The 22,796-nt window shown below is 40.5% G+C and overlaps 1 protein-coding gene across 2 annotated transcripts in view; it reads right to left on the bottom strand.

Moving 5' to 3' along the window:
* MYZAP (myocardial zonula adherens protein) overlaps positions 1–9,820 on the bottom strand; it is a 52,588-nt gene extending 42,768 nt beyond the window's left edge. Inside the window, exons 1-2 of one of the 2 annotated variants that reach the window (XM_058846554.1) lie at positions 9,652–9,820; positions 3,774–3,863 (exon numbers count right to left, since the gene is read on the bottom strand). In XM_058846554.1, the coding sequence (XP_058702537.1) occupies positions 3,774–3,863; positions 9,652–9,735 (174 nt within the window). In that variant the 5' untranslated portion in view covers positions 9,736–9,820. The remainder of the gene's footprint in view (positions 1–3,773; positions 3,864–9,651) is intronic. The other variant, XM_058846555.1, reaches the window with a different exon arrangement.
* Between the last annotated feature and the right edge of the window lie 12,976 nt (positions 9,821–22,796).

The following is a 22,796-nucleotide window of genomic DNA, read 5'->3' as shown; positions in this document are numbered from 1 at the left end:
GAAAAAAAAAAAATGTTTGCTATGCTTCTGTATTCTTGCTTAGGAAGTAAAAATAATTTCACTTCTTAGTTGTGATGCTTAAAATCCAAGAAAATTGAAGTGTTTGAGGATATATGCAGCCAAAGTATCAAACTGAGTTTAAGACTAAACACTGCTCAAACTTGGCTGAAAGCCACAGACAGTAAAGTGACACAAATTTCCAGAGTGTTATCTCATTTTCATTCTCTTGTCTATATATCCAAATGAAAAAGAAACGTCTGTCTATACATATCTTCACATTCTGCCCTCAAAAGCTTAGCTGTAGCTTCCAATGACACTTCCAAATTTAACCATGACAGCGAAGAAAAGAGACTGATGGATAAAAATAAGCCAAATCCCAAACAGGGACATTACAATTGTCTGATAGCCCTTTATTAAGCAAGACAAGAGAGGCTTCAGGATATGCAGATTTTGCACACAATCTGACAAGCACAATATTCCTTTGTACTTCATGGTGAAATAAACAGCCTCACACTGTCACCCATTGTCTATGATGGACAGAAATCATGGAACAGAATCAGAATAGTTTGTGATTCTCTCTACCTAAAGTACTAACAATTCAAACAACCCAACCAACTAGTCTCTACCTGTGAGTTAAGTTCTCATATGCTTTTTTCAGGGTATCATATCCTAAATATGAGTATAAAACAGCCAACCTGACACAAACTCACTCCCCCTTCAGTTTTTGAGTTCAGTCTCTAACTCTGTACCATCTGCCAGCCTTTCACAAAAGACAGGGGGAGCCCACCCAGTACAGTATTGCCTGCAGCAATTCTGTTGCACCCACATCCATCACTTCATTTTAATCTCTTACACTGGTTCATTTTTATTTCATGGATGCATAGCAGTAAAAAAGTTAATCTATAAATTTACTGCACTGATACTGATTGAACAAAATAAAGCACAAATTTCATGAGAAGTCTGGACTCCAGTGAAAAAGGCTATGGCAAGAGCCACCAACATAACTGATAAAGAACCACTTCTGGTCTGACATCAAGCAGTAAAACAAGTTATGGGGAGGATCAGCCCCGGAAAGAGCTGATATGTGGTTCATTAGCTGATTCTGCAACTGAAGCACCTCTAAATGGTACTGAGCCTGGGACACGCAGAAAAGCAACAAACACAGCGAGCAGTCACCGTGTCTCATTAGGGCAGCTCAAAATCACCTCCTTCTAGTGAAAGATTTGAAAGAGCAGATTACAACCAAATGTCACACCATGGTGTATTTATAGTTTTCTGGCATTCCCTCTGACACTGCAAGGTCTTTTCTCTCCTCCCTCAGCAGCAGAGGCAGAGACTTGTCCTGCCCAAACAGGAGAGCACCTGCAGCCAGGCTGACTGCCTGACTTGGTTGAGCAATCCAGCAAAAACTGTGCAATCCCAGACATTACCCCTGCAGTTCATTTCTGTAAATCACATTAATGTACTTTAAATACCAAAAGCATTTTTCCCATCTTCCATTCCCATTCCCATTTTCTTAGGAGTCAGCAATTAAAGTCAGCATAGGACTCTAGATTCCAACAAGGGCTGTGATGTTAAATTTGATTATTTTTGCTGAAGATGGATTTTTGACCTTAAATTGTAAAGTTCAAGGTAGAAAAAAAGCAGTTCCCTAATTTCAATTATCCCTATTTCCAAAAACGGGGCACAGTTCTCACAGGCCAGTGTGAGAATTATCTAACATTTGTAAAATTTGTTCTCAAAGTGCTTTAAGAAATTTCATTAACCTGAAGTCAACTGAACACAGATGATTAGCAGACACCTGAACATTGTTTTTAGATTTTTTTTTTTTTAAATTAACCTGTTCAGTAAAAGGATCACAGCATGACTAGTCATGAGGCATGTGTGCACTGTAAGTTAGTGTAAAATGAATTTGACTAAAGCAATCAATAACACAGACAATAAAAATCTACAGGTAATTCATTGCTGTCTGGCTTAAGAGACGTGAGGAAAAAACAGTTCATGAGCAGTGATTTTTTTGTTGCTATTTCCATACACTATGGCTATACTATCTGTGGGGTATTTTTTTTAATCACAGAGAAACTGTAAAATACAAGTAGTTGGCACAATTCCTCAGTGTTTTTTCATTGCTATGAAATTGGCTGAGTAGATCCCATCTAGATCTGAATTTATAAGTCTTTCAATTGTCTAAAAGTACTGAACTTTAGAAACTTCTCAGAACATACAATATTTAAATTGCATATATTTTTTTCTAGTCTCAGCTAATAAGGACCCATCTCTTACACATCATTGGTTTGCACACTGAGCCAAATAATGTATTTATTATCTTCATATCCTTAACATTCTTTGATATAAAGCCCACTTATCTTTACTTGTACTATGGGGGAAATAACAGCTCATTAAATATGAGGTCCCACAGAGAAAAAAATTGGTCATGTAAGAAAGTAACTACAAATTGTCCAATGCTAATCCTTAACAATTCTTTCTCATTATCACATTACTCAGAACCATAAAGTGAGTAAGGCATGAGTAAATATCTATCCTCCTCATAAGCAAACTCAGATTCCTCCTAGGGCAATGGGCCCATAAGCTTAAGCCAGTCTGAGGGTTGCTGCAATCAAATCCAAGCTGACAAGAGACTGAGAGAGAAGCTACTCTAAGTGCTACAACTAAACACCTCTGTACAAAAGGAATTATTACTATTTAATGGTGGGCCCAATTCAGTTTGCATGAAAGTCTATTTAATCTATTCTGTAACATTTCTAGATCCTGAAGAACCAAGTACTCTGCCAGACAGTGTGTGAAAACCTGAGTGTATAAAAGATTCCAGGACAAAAAAACTACTGATAAGGACTCCTTATCTTGAGCATTTTACTTTGCATTCTTTAGAATGTTTGCCTTTCTCAGTAATTTTACAGTTATTTTTGCCTTTAAGTATCACTAAGAAATACTATTGTTTCTCTTCCTATTGTCATACTGCTATTCAGACATTGAGCCTGGCAAACTTCACCAACTTTTTTGACTTTGGTTTATCAAAGTATAAATGTGGTGAAGTTGTGGAGCCTGTCCAGCTTCTCTTTTTAGTCTTCATCCTTAAGACTAATGAAACATCATCTCTTGCAGTGAAACAGCTCTTATAGAACAAGTTCTGCACCAAAGCAGATTGTAAATTTTTTTCTGTGTGCACACTATTCACTTCTGCAAAGCAAATGCCCTTCTGAACCCTTCTAAGCACATAACCTTCAAATCTCTTTCATTTCAGAACAATCTTAAATTCTTTATTTGATATTTTTTATTTGTACATCACCCTTTACCAAAATTAGCTGACACACACAAATATCAATGTCCCCAGCACACCAACTACATTAGTACTCAAATCTTGCACACTGTTACACCTACATGAAATATAAAACCCTCTTTTAGGATCAAGAGGATCCTGATCAAGATACTGTTTAATACAGGACCCTGTTCCCAGTAACAGTTTCCTGCTCTTTGATATATAAATATGAAATAATCAAGTTTTAAAGGTACCTCAGTCATAAATCACCTACAATGTCTGTTTTTTCTTTACCACTGTCCTATTTTACATGCAGTTTTGTCATCACTTACTCCAAGGCTTAGACTCAAAGTTCACACCCAACTTGAAGACCTTCCACATGTTCTTAAATCTTCTAAGATGATTGGGCTTTGGGCTGCCAAAACAACAAATATCAACATCTGTGTAGGGAAATGCTTATTTCTTATTTATAGAGAATATGATTCCTAAAACTTACACTTTTCTTTCTCTCAGTTTCCTTTGGTCCCTGCTCAGGCTGTGACACTTCATCAGGTGGCACTGTTAAGCGTAGCCTGCACACATTCATCTGAAAGAAGAACAAGATTTAGGTGTTACAAAAATGATTTTAATAATTTACTTTACAGAATGAACTGTACTGACATTCAACTTTGAACTTACTTATTTCTGTTTTCTACTGCACAGCTGTCAAAATATTCTTTTTAAAGGCTAAAGGGGTTTCTAGATGGCAAAAAATAATTTAAGGGCATCCCCATAATTACATACCTGAAATAGTGAAAATCCATTTCAATCAACAAATTGTTCTTAGGTACTCATAAATGACATTGAGAGCTGAGATAACAGAACAATGAACATAATTTTCTACTTTCTGCATTTTGTTTGCTGAGTTGGCATACTTTTATTCTTCAAAAGGGATTATTTAGAAACACAGAGTGTATTTTAGAGTAAATGCTTCTCTTCAGCATATAGCCAAGTACATGCCTCAATACTGCAACTCCACTACACGTGAAATAGGAGTATTACTGAAATCTGATATGTACCAATGGTTTGTAAAGCTTCAAAACACTTCAGAAAATAAGTTAAGAGGTGGTGTTTCCTAACTGATTTTAGAGCAGCCACTCTTGCCAGCAGTCATGATACCTTTCTGCAGCTGCAGTTTGCCTTGTTTTGGGCTGAGACATCTTCAGTTTAATGGTGTTTTCCAAGCAATACATTTCATACAAGAAACTTGTTGAAAACATTCAGTCTTGGTCCTATTCATGAGACATTTTTGTGGAAAACAACTCTAATTCCTAAGCAGAGCATAGCAAATGATGCTGTCCAAATTCAAAGCTGCACAATACCTTCCTATAAAATCCAGCTGTCTGCTGGCAACAAAGAGAGCTCTTAAAGCTCTTCCTGAAAACCTCTGAAGCATCTCTTTCATGATTACTGTGGGCCATCATCACTATTGTTCTACAGCCCAGCATCTCATCTGATCTAGATCTCTGCAGTTTCTCCTGAAGTCACAATGTGTGTCTCTCTCACACCCACCTTCCCACTGCACTTGTCCCAGCTAACAGCTCGTATCTTGGTCATTACAGCACCTCTTTTTGCCTTGAAAATGGCAATTATGTTCTGCTGACTGCATTCACAGCACTGCAGGAAAGCCCTTCCAATACACCCCAAATGTTACTAATTTACAATTAATTTCTTCCAACTGTCTTTTAAGTCATTTAAGCTTCCTTGACTGCATTTTCAAGCCTCTTTACAATACAACTTCCTCAGAGACCATTATTCAGCACCACAACAAGGATCCCTAGTTTCTGTTTCCAGACAAAAGACCATTTTCAACTTTTCAAACAGGCTTTAACCTTTTCTTCTTCCCAAGCAAAAACAAATGGAAGAACTATCTGCAACGTCACTATTTTTCTTCTGGCACTTCTTTAAATCTGTTGAGAGAACAAATCAATAGCATTTAGACTACTGGCATGTTGTCAGCTGTGTTTTAGAAATGGTATGTACTGTCTTCCTTCTTCCTCTCAGTTTGGTCTTTCATGTCCACAAGGCCAGTAAGAAACGGTGTCCTGATATAGATAAAATTCTTATAAAATATGGGAGATGTGTCTGTATTATAAAGAATAAAAAGGGGGGAAAAGCCTATAAGAAGATCAAGGTGAAATATAACCTATTCTGTAGACATATCTGTGAAAGCAATGTTTTGTGCAGTGGCCTCCTCCCTGTTAATTTATCATTCATCCATATGCTAGAAAACCTAGAACAAGAAGCCACAAAGTGACATGAAGCCCCCAAAAACTAAAAGCAGTTTACACTTTCATATTTGCTAAAGAATACTGAAACAATTAAATGCATTTTAAAATTATGAAACCTTGTACATTGGCTTTTGATACTGATTGGCTACTACGTTTGTTCTAAGAACACCAGACTGTCTCCATTCACTACAGAAGCTGGTAGTACTTCCTACTTACAGATTAGTTATCCAGATACATTAATAATAAATTTATCATCTTTGGAACTCATTAATTCATAAGATAATTAACATCACCTTTCCTCATCTATTTCCTTGTGCCCTTTCTTCCCATTAGCTTATTAGGGCTCTTTCCTCTTAAAACATTCCTGTTTACAACAAGAAAGGAAACACAGACTGGCATTCCTCCATGTAGGCAAACAAAGACCAGAGCCATAAATAGGAAATATAAGTGAATTTGTGCTGTGCAGGAAGTGATAGATGAGGCCAACCTTTCTTACAGTGATTTCAAACAAAGGAAAACTGGACACAAAGGAATAAATATGTTCCTAGGACAAAGCATTAAAAATGCCTGAAATAACTAGAAATAGATAATGACTGGCAACTCAAAGTTAGGAGAAATGAGGTTGTGTATGATTCTCTGAAGCTAATAACTTGCCTATTAATCAGTACGAGGCTAATTATAGCCAACAGAGATTCACAGTGCAGTGACTGTAACTTATTTACAGTCACTGCACTGTGAATCTCCCTGTATTATCTGCAATTATCCCTGTACCTGTACACCAGTGAGTGAACCACGGCTGCCCTTCACATCACAGGTGCTACAGGGCTACTTTGAAGGAAGTCACAGAATAGATGGCAGTCAAGTCATCACATCTATGCTGGAAATGCAAATTAACATTTGTTGAGACTAAAACCACTGCACAATCAAAAGGTTGTCATCATTTAAGCTGTTTTTCTTGCCCTTTTCACCTTGCCTTATCTATTACCCCCAAATCACTTACCCCACCCCACCCCACCCCAATTGGCAATCATAAGGATTCTTATGCCTTGAAGTTGTGCCCAGTAAGGCTCGTAATAGCAATGGCAAAGTACCACCCAGCTTGTTGCTAGAACAAACTTACACAGGCTGTACTCTGCTGTTGCTTACAACAATAGGACTTCCTCAGCCTCCCTGGGGAAACAGCAGCAAATGTATAAAGTAGCCATGCAGTCCTGCTCCTTCTAGGCACCAGATGATGCATTCTACCTAAGGACAGCACTACAGACCCATCTGCTAAACTTCAGAAACACTACGGAGATTGGAAAGGAAAAACAACAGGCACTGCTTTTTCCTCCAGCCCCCAGAAGCAGTTCTGAACACTGCACAGGCACCATTCTTGCTCTGCAGGGCTTCCTGAAGGAACAACACACTGTGCCATTTGTCGGTGAGTTTACTTGACCAAATCAATAAGCAGGCTCACTTGGAAATCACAGCAAGCCCTCCTCCCACAGCAAACACTGCTGTAGTGATGCCTTAAAATGGAAGTGATATCCTAACAGGAAGAGCCTCGACTCAATGCCAAACAGTGGCAGGATAATGTGCAACTGAGGAAAAAAGTAATTTCCAGAAACAAACTGGGTAATGCAAAGAGAAAATGGGGAGGAGAATGAGAACTAACAGGGAAAGAGCTGCAATTAAATTTCCTTCATCTGCTTACTGACAGTAAGAACAAGTGAGAAAACACAGGGACAGAGATGACTTCCACCTTACCTCTATGTCATTGACATTGTAACTTTGTAAGCCTAACTTTTAAAAATAAATACTGGGTAGAAGAAGAACCAGGTACCTTTCTAACAATCCTACAAGACTGTCTAACTTTTGTTTAATTTACAGCATCTGTGGATTTGGCAAGTCAGCATTATAAATAATCTCAATTGTGCCAACATTTTATGCTCACTCCTGGCTTTTTGACACCAACAACCCATAAGTGGCATTTCCAAAGCTCATCTGACATCATTTGTGAAACAAAGGCACAGACAGGAAAACAAAGACTGAACAGGTTCCCCACAACACAACACCAGACAGCAGAAGTTTCCTGACTGCAATGAAAACTAATAGGTGAAAACACTCTTTTTTACCCAATTTCTAGGAGGCTAGTGGGACAGCATAGAGGAGAACTACTGCAATATGGCAGTTAAGAAAAAAAATAAAATCTAGCTTCGTTTAAAGTGTTGAGAATCCATGGCCCAGATCCACAATCCACATGTATGTTTACCAACCTACTCAAATCACTAGGGTGCAACTTAAAACAAATACAGATGACAGATTCAATTTAAGTAATGCTCTTCAGCCTCTTCTTCCCCTGTTCCAAAAAACAAAGCACCTAAAAAGGCATAAATCAGAATCAATTATGGGCTGAAATAATTACAGATTTTTTCATTACAATCAATTGTTAAATTAATGAGCAATGCTCTTATAGAATAACCAAAGTTATTAGTAGAGCAACAGAAAAATACAGGCTGTTCTACCAGCAACCAGCCTCTAAGCATATTACAGGAGCCCCACAGGAAAATGGTTCCGTATTGATCTAACTTCAAAGCAGCCCTGGAGTTCAACATCACCAGAATTTAATATTGTTGATACTGACAAAAGAAATGGGGATAACACTTTTGTAGAGTAACTATCTACTACCCTATCAGCTCAATGGCCAAAAGTCACTCTCTTTGCCTAAAGACCAGCGTTGGCTTTAGACCTTTGAAGGTGAAAGCAGAAAAACAGTGCATGTTTCGTTTCAGTCCTAAAAAGCAGAGAAGAAAGTACTTTCCTTGGTCATTTATCTGTTGAGTAGCCTGCTCCATTTATGAAATCTCTGCCATGAGATTCTACACACAATTAAAGGGCACTTCCCCTGTGACCGCAGGCACACAGGAATGTGACACACATCTTTCATTTATTCAGCAGTTATTCTGTCTCTCTCCCCTCCTCTGACAACTCGTGATAAGAGAGCCACACTTCACTAAAAAAAGGGACAAGTTTCCAGTGGGTTGTAGTCACAAATTAAATTTTTACCAGTCTTCTTAAAAGAATGTATCAAATACAGTTCATCATTCCCAAGAAATCAATCAAGGGGATTAAAATAAGAAGCTTATCACTTAAACAGAAGTTCCCTTACTGTAACTTCTTTAAGAAATGCAAGAAGAGGGAAACTCAATGGGAACACAGAAGACATATAGGGAACATAACTATGATTTTCAAGTCACCATAATTTTTCTTATGCATGAACAATTTCATTTTTTATGGAGACCAGGGATCTTTTTGTCAGGAAGGCCATTCTGACCTTCTTACTATCATGTAAAATCAGAGCAACACAACATTCTTCAGTTTTTAAATTAAGAACTCATATTTTTGAAGCATCAAAACAATAACTGCATTCAAGAAACAGCATGGTCACATGGGTGTATTTTTGGTAAGGGTAAGATTATCACTTATTTTGATTTCTTTCTTCACATGTGGAATCAACATTCACAATGATAACAGTGTAGTTAACAGCAGCAAGAAAAGGGTTATTTAAAGCTGGGCAGCTGTAGAGGCATTCCTGTCATATCTGCCTGAGTTTTAACAACTTTTTACAAGCCTAACAGATTAATACATGGTTATTACTTACTGCATTTATGATTTTTTAAAAAAAATCAGAAAATTACATATCTGCATTTGAGGAACTGATTATACAATTAAATTACCATTGCCATCTAAATCATTACGGTGAGCTTTCTCATGATAGGATAGGCGAGTTTGCAATTGTAAATATCCAGGCACGTTTCAAGGATGCGGGGGAAGTCTCCAACACAAGTACACCTCCCTCGCAGGTTTACAGAACAGGCCAGGTCTAGAACTACAAAAGCCTTGCGGAACTCCCCAAAAGCCCCTCCTTTCCCCTCACCTACAAAGAACGCAAAAAAAGATGCTCTCGCACACCGCAAGCTTCACCTGAAAACACCGAAAGTACGGAAAGGGGGGAGGTGGGGAAGAGAAAGGCGCTCCGCAGGTAACTACACGAGGGGGGATGTCAAACCTCTGCTTTGCCCCGCGACCCCTCCCCGCCTCCCCCCGCGCTGCCCCGCGCACCTTCCGCCGGGAGCGGCCACCGTCGCCCGGCGGCCTCCGGGGGGTGGTGGCGGTGACCGTGAGCCCGGAGCTGTAGCGCAGCATCCCCGCGGGCCGCCGGGCCAGCGCTCTCTGCGGCTCCTGGGGCCGGCGCCGCCGCTCCGCTCCGCCCCGCGCACTTGGCCGCGGGCGGCCGCAGGGGCCGGGCGGGGGCGGGCCGGGGCTCCGCTTCCCCCTCCGCCCTCAGAACTCGCGGCCCCGCGCCGGCTCTCGGGCCACCGGAGCGCCCGGTCTCCTCGCGGAGATCGTGGGGCGACACTGCGCAAAGTCCCTGTGGGACGCTGAGGTGCCGGTGAGGGGGGGCATTCCCTCTGCTCACGGAAATATTGGGTGTCGGGAGAGGAGCTTCGAGGGGAGACCCAGAAAGGTCCTTCTGTCACACAGCCACCTCCCGGCACTGGGAAACGGGGTTAGGGCTCGCAGGAGCCACGGGCGGCCGCTCAGCCCCGTTCTCTGGCACCCACCTCTGAGCGCTGTAGGAGAGTGCTGTGTGAAAGCTGGACACTGTCTTCCCTTTCTTCCCACAGCGATTCTTGAGCCGGCCAGGACTGTCAGTTGTTGTCCGTGCTCCAGGAATGTGTACCAGGCTGACCAGAAATCACGCAGATCTCTGCCAGCCTCGGGGCTCACAGGCACGAAGCCGGTGCGGCTCAGTGCATGAATGACAGCATCAGCCCCAGTGCCAAAGGTCCAACAAGGTGAGTGTGGTCTGCCCGAGCCGGCTGGCCCCGAGCCAGATTGCAGGTGTGGACTTCAGCATTTCAGCTGCTCAGTTCTTCCGGATCTGTGCTGAGGGAACGCTATAACCCTACACCACCCTACACGGCCTAAGCACACATCTCCATCTGCAGCCTTGGGCATCTGTCACGAGCACTACATTCCTCAGTAATCAAGGAAGTTATAAGCCAAAAAGATGCTTTTGTTTGAAAGAAATGACTGAACAAATAACTTAATCAGCATTTTAAAAATAATTTATGTCCTGTCTCCAAGTAATGAAGACCACAAGAAAACAGAGTTATGGCTACACAATGTCCTTACCCCTTAAGATGTTAGAGACCAGAGAGTTGAAGAGAGGAAATCTGCATTGGAATAATGGAAACTGCACTGAACTATGGGTGTCTCACCCTCTGTGTGCAAAATGCCTCTGTTTGCTTCTGCCTCTCAGCTCTCTGTCAGCAGGGCAGGATATTGAGCTGTGGAGCTATCAGCATGACAAGGACCTGAGGAAGAGAGAAAGAAATCATTGCCCAGCACTGAGGAATGAATGGAAGGTCTGCATTTAATATTCAGCATCTTTTTTGTTTTTCTCCTAATTACTGTCCTCTTCTCCTCCTGGGGAGGGTAATATAGCCCGAGGCAAATTAATTAGAACATCCACTTGTATTTGGATTTCTCTTAAGGCAAGATTGAGTGTTACATGATTCTTTTTGTGGCAAGGTGTCTTGTTCCTACAAACAATTGCATTTCCATATGAATCACCCCCCATCTTAAGTCCTGGTTGTAATGCTGCTTTTGTGGGTTTGCAGGTGGATAATAGGTGTGTCATCATCAACAGGAACAAGTTCCTTCACAAGTATGTTGTCTGCCCATGGGGCTTCCCTTAGCACTTGCTCCTGGTCATTCTGGTCAGTCTATTTAAGTTCTGGTATGCAGACAGCTCTGTGGTTTCAGCTGAGAAGTTGTTCACAGACCTGTGAGATTGCCCTGGTTAGTTACAAGTTGTTTTGGACTGTATTTCCCTCTAGAACAAGGTGTGTTTGTGGGGCTGCCCAGTCACTGCAAGAGAGAAACACAACTGCTTTTCTGAGAACAGGAACAGAGACTAAATCTGTACTACACTGTGGAAAAGGATCTCCCTTCCTCTATAAGAGTGTGGCACAGTAATCATTGGCATGAGAGAGCACGGCACAATGATCACAACTCTGGGAAAACTTGCAAGGTCTGCATCAACTTTGACAATATTGATAATTTTTATGGAAACCTCATAAGCACAGATGAGCAAAAGACTTGTACATGGATAATAGGCAATAAAAATATGGTTTTCTCAGTTATGTCTATTTTAGTTGCAGCTCTCCCCATTTCTTGGAAAATAGCAGAAAGACACGTTTATTTGATTTACCAATATTTGTTTGAAAAGGAGCATCTTCCATTTAATCCTCAAAATTAATATCCTCCAAGAAAAAATAACCTACATGCATGGTGAGTAGTCTCCCTATTTTGGATACTCAGAATCTCCTTCCCTTCCCCCACCAACAAGATGCACAACTGTAATAATGAGAATAATTTGTTTGCTGCCTTGCTACTTGACCATGCTACAATTTGCAGTCTCTTCACCCTTTGTTTGGCCTGTGTGACCCTTCTTTGAATGAAATCAACATTTGGAACAACTGTTTCTTCATCCCCAAAGCTCTGCCTACACTACAGGGATTATTAAACCAAGCACTTGTATGGAGTGAACATCTGGTACTCCCCAGGTGGCAAAAAGAAAGCTCAAGAGAAGCTGTTGAAGCAATATGAGACACACACAGCAGAGCTGAAAAAAAGAACTCTAGAATTATTTTTTAGATTAAGAAAGGATAATCAAATTTGTGATCTTTGACTTGGACAAAAGACAGTGTCAGGGAATGGGTGATAGAGGCACAGAAGATCATGACTGGTATGCAGAAGTGAACAGGGAATAGCTGTTCATTATTTCCTACCCTTGAGAACAGTGGATTTGAAGAAAACTAGGCACCACATTTCTGTGTGAAAATTTGTCAGAAGAATTACTGATCCTGAAGAGTATAAATGCTCCCAAAAAGTAGCTGGGTAAGCTCATGGAAAACAAGCTACAAGGGCTATGAAACATGAAGACATGCCTACAACTATTAGACTAAACTACAACAATTAGACTCAGGAGGTCCCTGAAATGTGGATTTGCTTTGTTGATAAATCCCCAGTCAAAGGACACTCCCTTGTCCTCCTGGGCAGGATTGACTCTTCACCAACAGTACTAGAGGTGCCAGGCTTCTAGCAAGCAACGAGTCTCCTCTGCTCTGGAAGGTGCTCCCATGCCCAGCTGTGCCTTGCCTTGGGCACACTCTGCACATATTCATGGCTGCAGCTCATTATTCCACATTTTCCATTCTCTCTCACCCCCAGTGGAGGTTTAATACAGTCACTCTTTCTCCACAATGTCCCTCTTTCACTCCCTGACACCCCAGGGAGAAGTCTCTACTTGGTTTCAGTTTGTCCCTGCTTGCCAGGCCCCATGACCTTACCTCCTTGGTTCTGATAATCTGAAGTAAATTTGCCACAGTTTACAGCTCTTTTTTCCTGCAAGAGTCATTGTACACTGCTGTGAGCATTTCATACTGTGCTTGGAACATGACACTAGTTTACAGAAAGAAGATGGAGGAATAGAAAGTAAATCACTACTTGGGAATTAGTTTGACTAAAATAACCCTGTTCTGCTGATTTTTACAGCTGGACAGACTGCCCAAAAGGTATACATAATTGTACAGATTGCTCATAGACAATATACAATATGGTGGCAGAACATAATCTGACCAGGATGCTGAGTTTTTAGTTCAAAACCTGCTAGTGCTTTGTGACTGCAGTGGTCCAAAGGCATAGCAGGTTAATTAGACGATGACACTACAGAATGAACATCTGAAGCAATAGTTATTGTGAAAAAGCTAATATAATTACATAGAAACAGCAATAAATTTAAAGTGTAGGCACCTTTTTTGGTTTTTGTAACTATTCTGTTTCCCATTACCAACATTACTGACATATTTTTTTCTCAGGAGGCCCAAAGACCATTATGCTGTGGGAGAAATTAAATGGGATGGCACAGAATCAACAGGCCTTTCTATGAAAAGCCCTTGATCACAAGATGGACACAGAGCATACAGTATATGGAGGAGGAAGAAGGTTTGCCCTCCTAGAACAGCAGGAGTGGGTAGCCTGGTCTTACCATAACAAATTACCTAAATGTAGACATGATAAAAGGCTGATTTTTTTTTTTTTCCCTGTCAAAATCTCCTGTCCATCTTCAGGCTAACTGCTGACACAATCCAGAGGAAAAAGAAAAGTTCCTGTAACACATGATCAACTGGAATATTGATCCTATGAGATTTGGGAATAATTGAAGTCACAAATTGTACAAGAACTCACACCTGTGGTCATTAAGGTTATAAAGTCCCATTCATATTGCTACAAAAATGAGGTTATAATTAACTTTTAATAGCCTTCACTTTCCAGGGGGATTAAGATCTATTCTACCTTCCTCATCCCTAAGGCATGAAACCCATTTATAGCAGAGATTATCAAATGGACAGATGCATGTAAAATATTTCAGAACCTGACTTAGTAAGAACTGGAGGTTTGATCAATGATGTTTCCTCAGAGCTGTTTCTTTTTTCTGGCAGCTCTCACTGTTGTATTCTACAAACACACATTTAGCATCATGAACTGTCAGGCTCTCTTTTTTGGGTATTACAGCTCATGTGACAATTTTAGCCTGCTAATGGTAATAAAACATATACCAGAAACTAAGCCCCCAAAGTCAGTTGTCATAGGTCCTCTTGTATGCAATATACAAACCAATATATAATACTGCCGTTTTTCTCTTGAGTAGTATTTTTGTCTATACATCTTTGCTGCATTTGCAGCTGTTACCCTTTTGATTTGACATAATACATAGAGCTATCTGAATGTCCAGCTTGATTTAGCTACAAGCATCAAATCACTTCTCAGACCTATTGATATAATTGTTTGCTCTCACTTAACACTCTTGATACATGGCTAATTCAAGATTACTGCAAAAACTCAGAGCCTTTCCTGCTGATCTTACACACACAAATCAATAATTAGGAATTCCCACATCAAGTTGAAATGCAGAATACACATTTTATTGGTGCAAAGCCCTCAGTATGCATTTTATGTAATTATTTCAGTTATGGTTGAATTGAATAAAAAAATCCTGGAGTTACCTGCAATAATACCTTGCTTCCATCTTTACTGATAATGTAAAGTCACAGACTGCATTTACAGAAAAATGCTTCTTTTAATATCTTCTGCATTTAATTGTTATCCTTGCTACTTTCTACTTAAAGTCCATGTTCTTGCTGAGTTCTCCAAGTACTTTTTAACTATACAGCAACAAAGTGAAAAAAAAAAAGCTAGATAGCGCAATAAGTAATACAATGCCATGTGCACAGTAATTTCCCCTGGCACAGACAGAAAGGACAAAAAGGAATGGGTTAGTCAGGAAAAGCTGTTTCTGGGCATGAACACAGAGCAAGTCCATTGAAGCCAAGCAGGTAATGACAATAGTACCAGGATTCTCCCACATACCTTTATGCATTCCACACAGTTTGTACCCCGAGCAGTGGGAAAAATGAGAATTATGCCTGGTAGATGTGATCTATAGAGCCCGACTGTTAAAAGCAGTTTATAGAGAAAAAAAATTACTACTGCTAAGATTTTAAAAAAGGCTGCAAAACCCTAGAAGGGCATGTTTTTCAATAAAAAGTTATTTTCACCTTTATTTGGGAGGGCTTTTCATTAAGCATGTATATAAATAATAATTTTACACTTCTATATAATGTCTTTTGTTTTATTAAAATAAAAAAGACTGGAATTTAAAATCGACCAAGAAATATGAAATATATTGAGACAAATACAGGACAGTTTAATTTATTGTATGTGTCTATATTGAAATGAAAAGATAGCACTTTAATTTTTCAGTTACAAATTCTAAGGGATCTAGATAGCATCACTTCAGATGTTGCTGAAGCATATAGGGCATCAATACAGTCCTGATTCAGCAGAAAAAGTACCACCCCCTCATTCATCTTCACCATTTCCTTTTTCATGTGGGTCTCCCATTCAGTTCCCAACTGGGTCACAGCCCATGGCACTGTGGCTTGAGATACACGTGAAATGCTGGAAGCCTGTCACTCACTCTCCAGCAGCAGGTTTGGTTTAATCAGTCATGCAAGCAGTAGAGTTCAGCATAGATGTCATATAAAAATAATGCAGCACAGGAGCAGCAGCATTGTTCACACAGGGGTGTGGCTTGGCAGGTCACACAATGGAACTGGTTAAGGTAGGTAGGAGAGCGGAAAACAGGCACACCCACCATTGGCACCACAGTTATATTGACAGGTAGCTGCATTTAAAATCATGTTCCACTCCCTAGAGATAGTAGCAAATGATAGATCTCTTCTGATTCCAGCATTGTCACTGTGGCATGAAATAAGGAAATTTTAGAGGCAGAAATAAAGTGTGGAGTGCAAGTTCTTCTGTAAGTGTAAGGAATGGACCTATTTCAGGGAGTGGGAGCTCTAAGGACAGGGAATCACTACATGTATTTGACTGACTTCTTTTAGTTTACAAAGGGGAAGATCAGACATTTCATCCTTGCTTCCCCACAGGCAAGGAAACATAGAAGAGTAGGAAGGGCAAAAACAATATTCTGCTTCAGCTCTATCTTATGATAGAAGACCAGAATAGCAAGTGGTTGACTTCAGCCCTGCTTCAGGACAGAGGATGATGGAAACCAGGCATTTGTCTAGAACATCTGCACAGATGCTACAGAAGTTCTCAGCTGTTTGGTTTCTCTCTTGTTTTCAGATCTGGTTTAAGACCTCCATGTTCTCCCATCTCAGAATGATGTACATGGGAATTTGGCAGCTCTAAATGGACTCTCACAGCCCATTGCCTGTTCACACAGCCTGGGACAGGGAGCTGTCCATGAAAGTTTAGTGTAAGTGAAAGATCTTCTATTTGTTTTATTACTTATTTCCTTTCTACATACTAAGGAAAAGTTCGTTAGAAGTCATATAAAAAGAAAATAAGGTGGAAGAGAAGGAAGGGGAGGTATTTTAACCATAATATATCAGGTCATACTGACTCCTGAAATCAGGGGACCTTCATCAGGAAACTGTGGTCCCTCAGTCTCGAAAATCATTCTAGCAGACATATCTTTATCTACAGTATAGTGAAATTTTCTTATCCTGTCACCAAGAACTGTCTCATTTCCTCTGTGCCTAAGTCGTCATAATAATAGAAGAAAGTAAAGTCACAATCAATACAGAAGATAATATTTGGTCTAGCTGGAATAAAGTTATTAGGAGGGAATGTAGGAAGGACTAAATAGTTAAGGTACTTAATAACAGCTGAGCCACAATGACTAAATATTACTTAGGGGACTTCCCCTCTAATGTTGGTCCTAGGAAGGAAATGGATTTACACACCTAACCACTTATATATTTGGTCACACACTGTATCTGTGAATCTGGATGGCCACTCCCCAGATTTCCCGTGTGTCATCCTTCAGGATGCTGCAGCCCAGCAGTAGAAAAAGACTTCTGGCATTAGCATTAACTTGAAAATTGCATTTCCCTGAACAATTAGCTGCTATTCTTTTCCTCATAACCTTACCATGCTTAGGCATTTTGCTGCACTTCTGGCCTACCTAGGTTACTTCTTTGAGAAGTTTATTATAGGATAATAGAGTACCATTCCCACCTCAGGAAATCTTTGAGAGGAGTTACTGAAGGACTGAAAAGCTACCTGAGTGGCTGGACTGACTAACACATAGAACTCTATTGAGCTTCCTTGAGTTGGCCTGATAGGGCACATTTTCCTATACTTCTTACTGGGGAAGAATTGTCTCACCTTGTAGGGGTAAACAGAAATGGCATATCAAGAGGTGTGTTTAAATTCTTCTCTGTTGCAGCTTTTCATGCAATGGAAACATTACAGGGCTGCTGTATTTGTTTCAAAATGCAGCTTCTGCAAGGGGTATTCTTTTCCCATTAGCTTTGTCTAAGAACTCACAAAGCTTTTTAAAATTCACATATACACGGTCACATGCATGACAGTTTGGATGTAAGCACAGAAAACAGATACAAGAGGGGTATGGATAGCAATGAATGCTTAGAACAGAACTGTCTGAAACACCAGTTCTCCTTGGTGCAGAACAAGAACAGAAAGACACCAAAAATCATGATAAGAAAATTGCCCTACTTGTGCTCTCATTTTTTACTAGCATCTGTCTGATAATAACTGAGAAGTAAACGGAGATGCTCTGGGTATTAATGTGGGTTAATAGAATTAAAGTGGCACAAAGGAAATATCTTATTGCCCTTTATAATTAACCTGGAGATCCATTGCTGCCACAGGTCACAGAGCGAAGAAGCCCTGAAGGAGGAGGTTGATATGTGGTTGTGGGTGGGGTTTACAGGCTCAGCTTTAGGTCAGGCAGAATGGTGAGCTGGCTGGCATGAAATCAGCCTGAGTTATCAGCCAGATTTACCTGAGAGAGACTGACAGTAGTCTCTGACAAACTGACTCGGGGGGAAGGAAAGGAGGGGATCTGCCTTCCTATGGGGCCCTGGGAATTGGCTGCTGTTGAAAACAGGATGTTAGACCATCAATGTGCCCCTGGAAATTTTTATATTCCTACCTTTTAGAGAAACATTTACCCAATGATTAATATAGTAACACAAAATCCAGTCCTCCTCCCTCTACAATCAATAGCCAAATTCCCAGTAATTTCTACTTATATAGAACAGAGGTTATAATATATTAATAGTATGCACTGGATACATTGAAAACACCTGATGGTTGTTCATTTTCGAGCTTGTTTTTAGTACACCATTTGGAGGAGTAACAAATACTTTCAAAATCTTAATCCACTGTCCTGTGTTCTATCACTTCTCATCATATGACTGAAGTTAGAGTCTCTATGAATTTTGGGATTTTCCTCTGTTAATACACACATTTAGGAATTAGATGGATTAACGAGAGAAGAGAACACAGACAAAAAGATGCTACAGAATTTAACATTGGACATAAATGTTAAAGTGCCCTCCATAATTGCATTTCTGCTAAACATTTCTGTAGATTTCTCAATAGAATATTGTTCTTCTCTCCTTGGCTTATGCAAAGGACAGTGCCCAACGTGGGTGTAAATTGCAAAGGAAGATGAGTATAACTAGAACACTTTCTGCATCCTGCCCGTACATACAAATCTTCCTGTTTAATAGGATGCCTTTTCTGCATAAATCTGCTGTAACCATAAGCAGGATTTCATCATCATTTGGAATAATTTCGGTTTAAAGGTGATTTTCTGACAACAATGGAAGTATCTAGAAAAACAATGACTTGAAACATATTTGGCTGAAGTTTTGACCCTGATGGGAACCTGACATAAACTTCCTCATCTCTAGGCTGGATGTCTGCAGTGCAGGAAAGGCACACAATCACACGTACAGATGGTATGGTTAGATTGATCTTTGTCTGGCATAACTCCAGCCATCATATTTTCATGAATAATGGATGTTCTTACCAGCTGCGAACTTCTGCTTTTTGATAAATTATCACCATCAATCCAAGTGTGTCTAATCATGCTGTATAAAAAAAAAAACAACCGATTTTTATTATCCTTGCTCTATTCTTGAGATTGTCACCTTGTTACAGTGTCACTGAACAGTCAAGACAAGATACTCTGAGCTTTTTCTGTCCTTGAATTAATTTCTTCAGACTCAGAATCACTCAATTTTCTATCTTCTTACAGAGTCATGCAATAGTATCTGAGTACTTACAGCATGAATATTTTTATAGGAAAGCACCATCCTCCTTCTCACATCAGTCACTTCATGCACCTTAACACCTTGAATGCTACTTTCACTGTGATTCTACACTTAAAATGATTTTTTGTGGAGCAGCATGTCTCTTTCTGAACAGCCTACTTCCTGAATGGAAACCTGGCTGTCCTGTCTTGTATTTTCAAGAGAACTGATTTCCACGGAGGAGGCACCTCAGACGCACCGAGCCACTCCCGGCCAAGGGGCCGGAGCCGCCCGGTTCTGCTGCCCCCTGCGGGCCGCGCTCCCTGCGACTTCTCCGAGACATCTTGGTCTGCACTGCAGTTCCCAAGTAAGAGATTTCCAAGCCTTTTCCGTCGAAAAACAGTATTTTGTTTCTCAAGAGCCAGATTCTGGCTCTGCTAAGCACAGAATAGTTTCAGAGGAGCAGCAAAGTTAATTGGGTGTTGATGTCCCATTTTCCCTCTACATTACTTCTATTTCGTAAAAATTGTAAAGGTGGTGAGAAAAATTGCACTGACAAGATAGAAGTGCCAATCAAAGTTAAAACGTGTTGCTTGTATCTGATTCTATCTCCACTCAGCTCATCCTCAGAGCATCCTCCCAGGGCTCACAGCTGAGAGCTGGGTACACTCACAACTGTGGTAAGAGGCATGGCTCCTCTGTGCCTGGTTGATATTTTTTATATACTTGAGCAGAAAAGCTAAAATGCCAAGACTTTACAAAAGTTTGTGGAATCAAAGCTCAATTACCTGATACCTAGGGCTCTAGGCTCAGCAAGCATAGGAGGTACAGGACTATTTAATCACTCAGTGTGGAGACCTATCCAATGCAGGAATTACCCTGTGCACTGGCGCTGACAAGCCGCAGAACAGACTTGAGCTGACTGCGCCGCCAACTGAGCTTTCCAGTGCCCAGTGTCCTCCCTCCACCTGCACTGCCCTTCATCTACAGCTGCTAATGTCATTTAATGGCATATTAACATGGATGGATGCTGCAGTTTAGACACAGCCTCCCGAGGCTGGCGTAATCCAGCTTTGAGGCATAAGCACCTGCATTCCCTAGAAAAGCACGGTGAGGCTTTGCAGTAAGAGCCACCAGGTGAATACAAACATTCACCAAGTGAGGTAAACAGATATTGCACAAGTTAAAAAAAGCTCCTTATTTTGCTCAAATAAAGCTGAAAGAGAGGTGTTTAATGTCAAGGCCACAGTGTGTCCTGACATTTCCTGTGCTACCACCCTGGTAATGTCACCACAGCAGAGTGCAGACACTGCCTGCCTCTCGTGGTACTTGTGGACACATGGTCAGCAAAAAGTGAAGTGAAATAAAACCCCAGGCATACAGTACAGCTTTCACCCACAAGAAAGAGAAGACTCAGCAGACACCTGGAGAGTACAACCAGGACAGGGGTGTTAATTTTGAGTTGTTTTTTTCTTTCCTATCCTCTGACCGAAATACTCCAAAACTCTAAACTTGCCAAATAAAGCAGGATGTCCCAACAGCCACATCTTTCTGTCAGCACCTGGGAACCTGTAATTGCTGCGAATAAGCTAATGTTAACTCTGTTTCCCAGACATCTGGTGGTCAGGTCTCTTCACTTCCTCTCTAGCCTGGTGCATATAAGCCACGCATTGGATCTTCCAAGAGAATCTGCACTGGTCACTGATGAAGAACCACAGCTGGAAAGGGCAAGAGAGAGAGAGAGACCATCAGCTGGGTACTGTGTTAGAAAGCACAGCATAGACTGGTAGTCCTGAGACACTTACCTGCACCTTTATAGGGCTGCAGTGTTGTAAGCAGCTGGCCCAGCAGGGTCTCTAAATGGAATCTGTTTCATTTAGAAAACCGAATTTCCAAGTTTGTGAGCATTTGGAGTTGGTTTGTTATATCCACACAGACCACTGTGACTCAGTAAAGCTTAAGAAGTTCACATTTGGGAGGGACATTTTCATCTAAATTACGAATTTGATCTTATCTCTAAAATAGCTGGACACCATACACAATATGTACTGAAATAGCAAGGCACAGTGGGCTGTGTTTAAAGTACACATAGCCTAATTCAGGAAACTTCCTTTCTTTGGTTGGCTGATTTTGCTGCTTTTACAGTTTTACTATGTTCATAGTTTTACTTTATTCTTTTTTCCTTTCCACTTTTCATAGCCATTCTACCTGTTACACAATAAACCATTTTCTTGTTTGAAGAAAACCAGATCTGAAACTCCCCATAAAGCAAGGAAATCTATACCTAAGGTTGTTCTGCAGAAGACTCCACAGAGCCTGCTGGTTACTGCAGAGCCAGACCTTCAATCTCAATGTGTGCCAGGATCCTTAAGAGTGAAGGGAAGGTCAAAATCAAATTAATCAGAACAGGATCCAGAGCTGAATCTTCCCTGCTATCTGTATTTCTTCCTTACTTCCCAATATGCCTTTTGATAGCGTCCATCCTAGCCAGCCTGCATACAACCAAGATGAAAGGAGTACTTGAAACTACTGAAAATAGCTTTGTAACCTAACACACGAAGCATTGTTCAGAAAACCCATTCTGCTGAAGCAGAAGTACACAGAAGGCAAACCAAAACTCAGGTTACCTGTAATGAGCTCCTCCTCTGCACTCACATAGAAGTGTTCATATTGTTTTCCTACTGACAACTTGGAGAGCTTAAACTTTCATCCTCTACCTGTGCTCTGAATTTAAGTAAATTTTTATATTGCCTGTTCTTCTGCCATTGTCATGAAGCTTCAGGATCTAAATAAAGGAGTAAATTGTTATTAGAAGTGGAGGAAAGCTCAAATGTTCCAGCTTACATAAAACAGTTGCTGTTGACCTCAGGTAAGGTTCACTGGTACCAACAATTAAAAGGCTGCTATGCTGCTGGTGAGGTAGATGAGGAAAACTTGGCCTTGTCTGCTGAACTTCCCTTCTTAAGTCTGTCCTTTCTTAGATGTTAAAAGAAAAGCCTGCAATATAAAATCCCCCTTCTATTAATTTCTATACCTTTTTCTCAATAGCCCAGTGCTCATGAGTAAATTTGTGAGATGATAATGAAATTTCCCTCAGTATAACACAGTAGGGGTCAGGAGGTTAAACATGTGACCTAGTCAGAACCTTAGGCAAAAAAGAAGAAATTAAATGTGTTAGAAACCCTGGCAGTTTCTAAAGAATGTTGCTCTTTCAGCAAAGTCTTTGAACAATTTGCAATGTTACTTGATAAGTGCAGTTGGTAGAAATTAAGCAGCTGAAATGTGTAGCTCTACTCACAGGATAGAAAGCTCCAGTAAGCTAAAAGAATCAACATTTAATTACTAAAATATGCTGTGTGATCCAGAAAAGGCATAAAAGCTGAAGCTATTGCACTGTGTAGCTCACTCAGCAAAGCACACAGCTGGTCTGTAAAAAATGAGGAAAACACATGGCTTCTGGAACAGTTTAGAAAATAATTTATAAATCAGAACAGATTATTTAATCAGGAAAAGGGAATTAAGTTGAGAAGAAAGAGGATA

The sequence above is a fragment of the Poecile atricapillus genome, chromosome 11 (assembly GCF_030490865.1).
Source record: "Poecile atricapillus isolate bPoeAtr1 chromosome 11, bPoeAtr1.hap1, whole genome shotgun sequence".
NCBI classification, from domain to species: Eukaryota; Metazoa; Chordata; class Aves; order Passeriformes; family Paridae; genus Poecile; species Poecile atricapillus.
The sequence above is the reverse complement of the archived record's forward strand: the minus strand, read 5'-3'. Positions and strand labels throughout refer to the sequence as shown.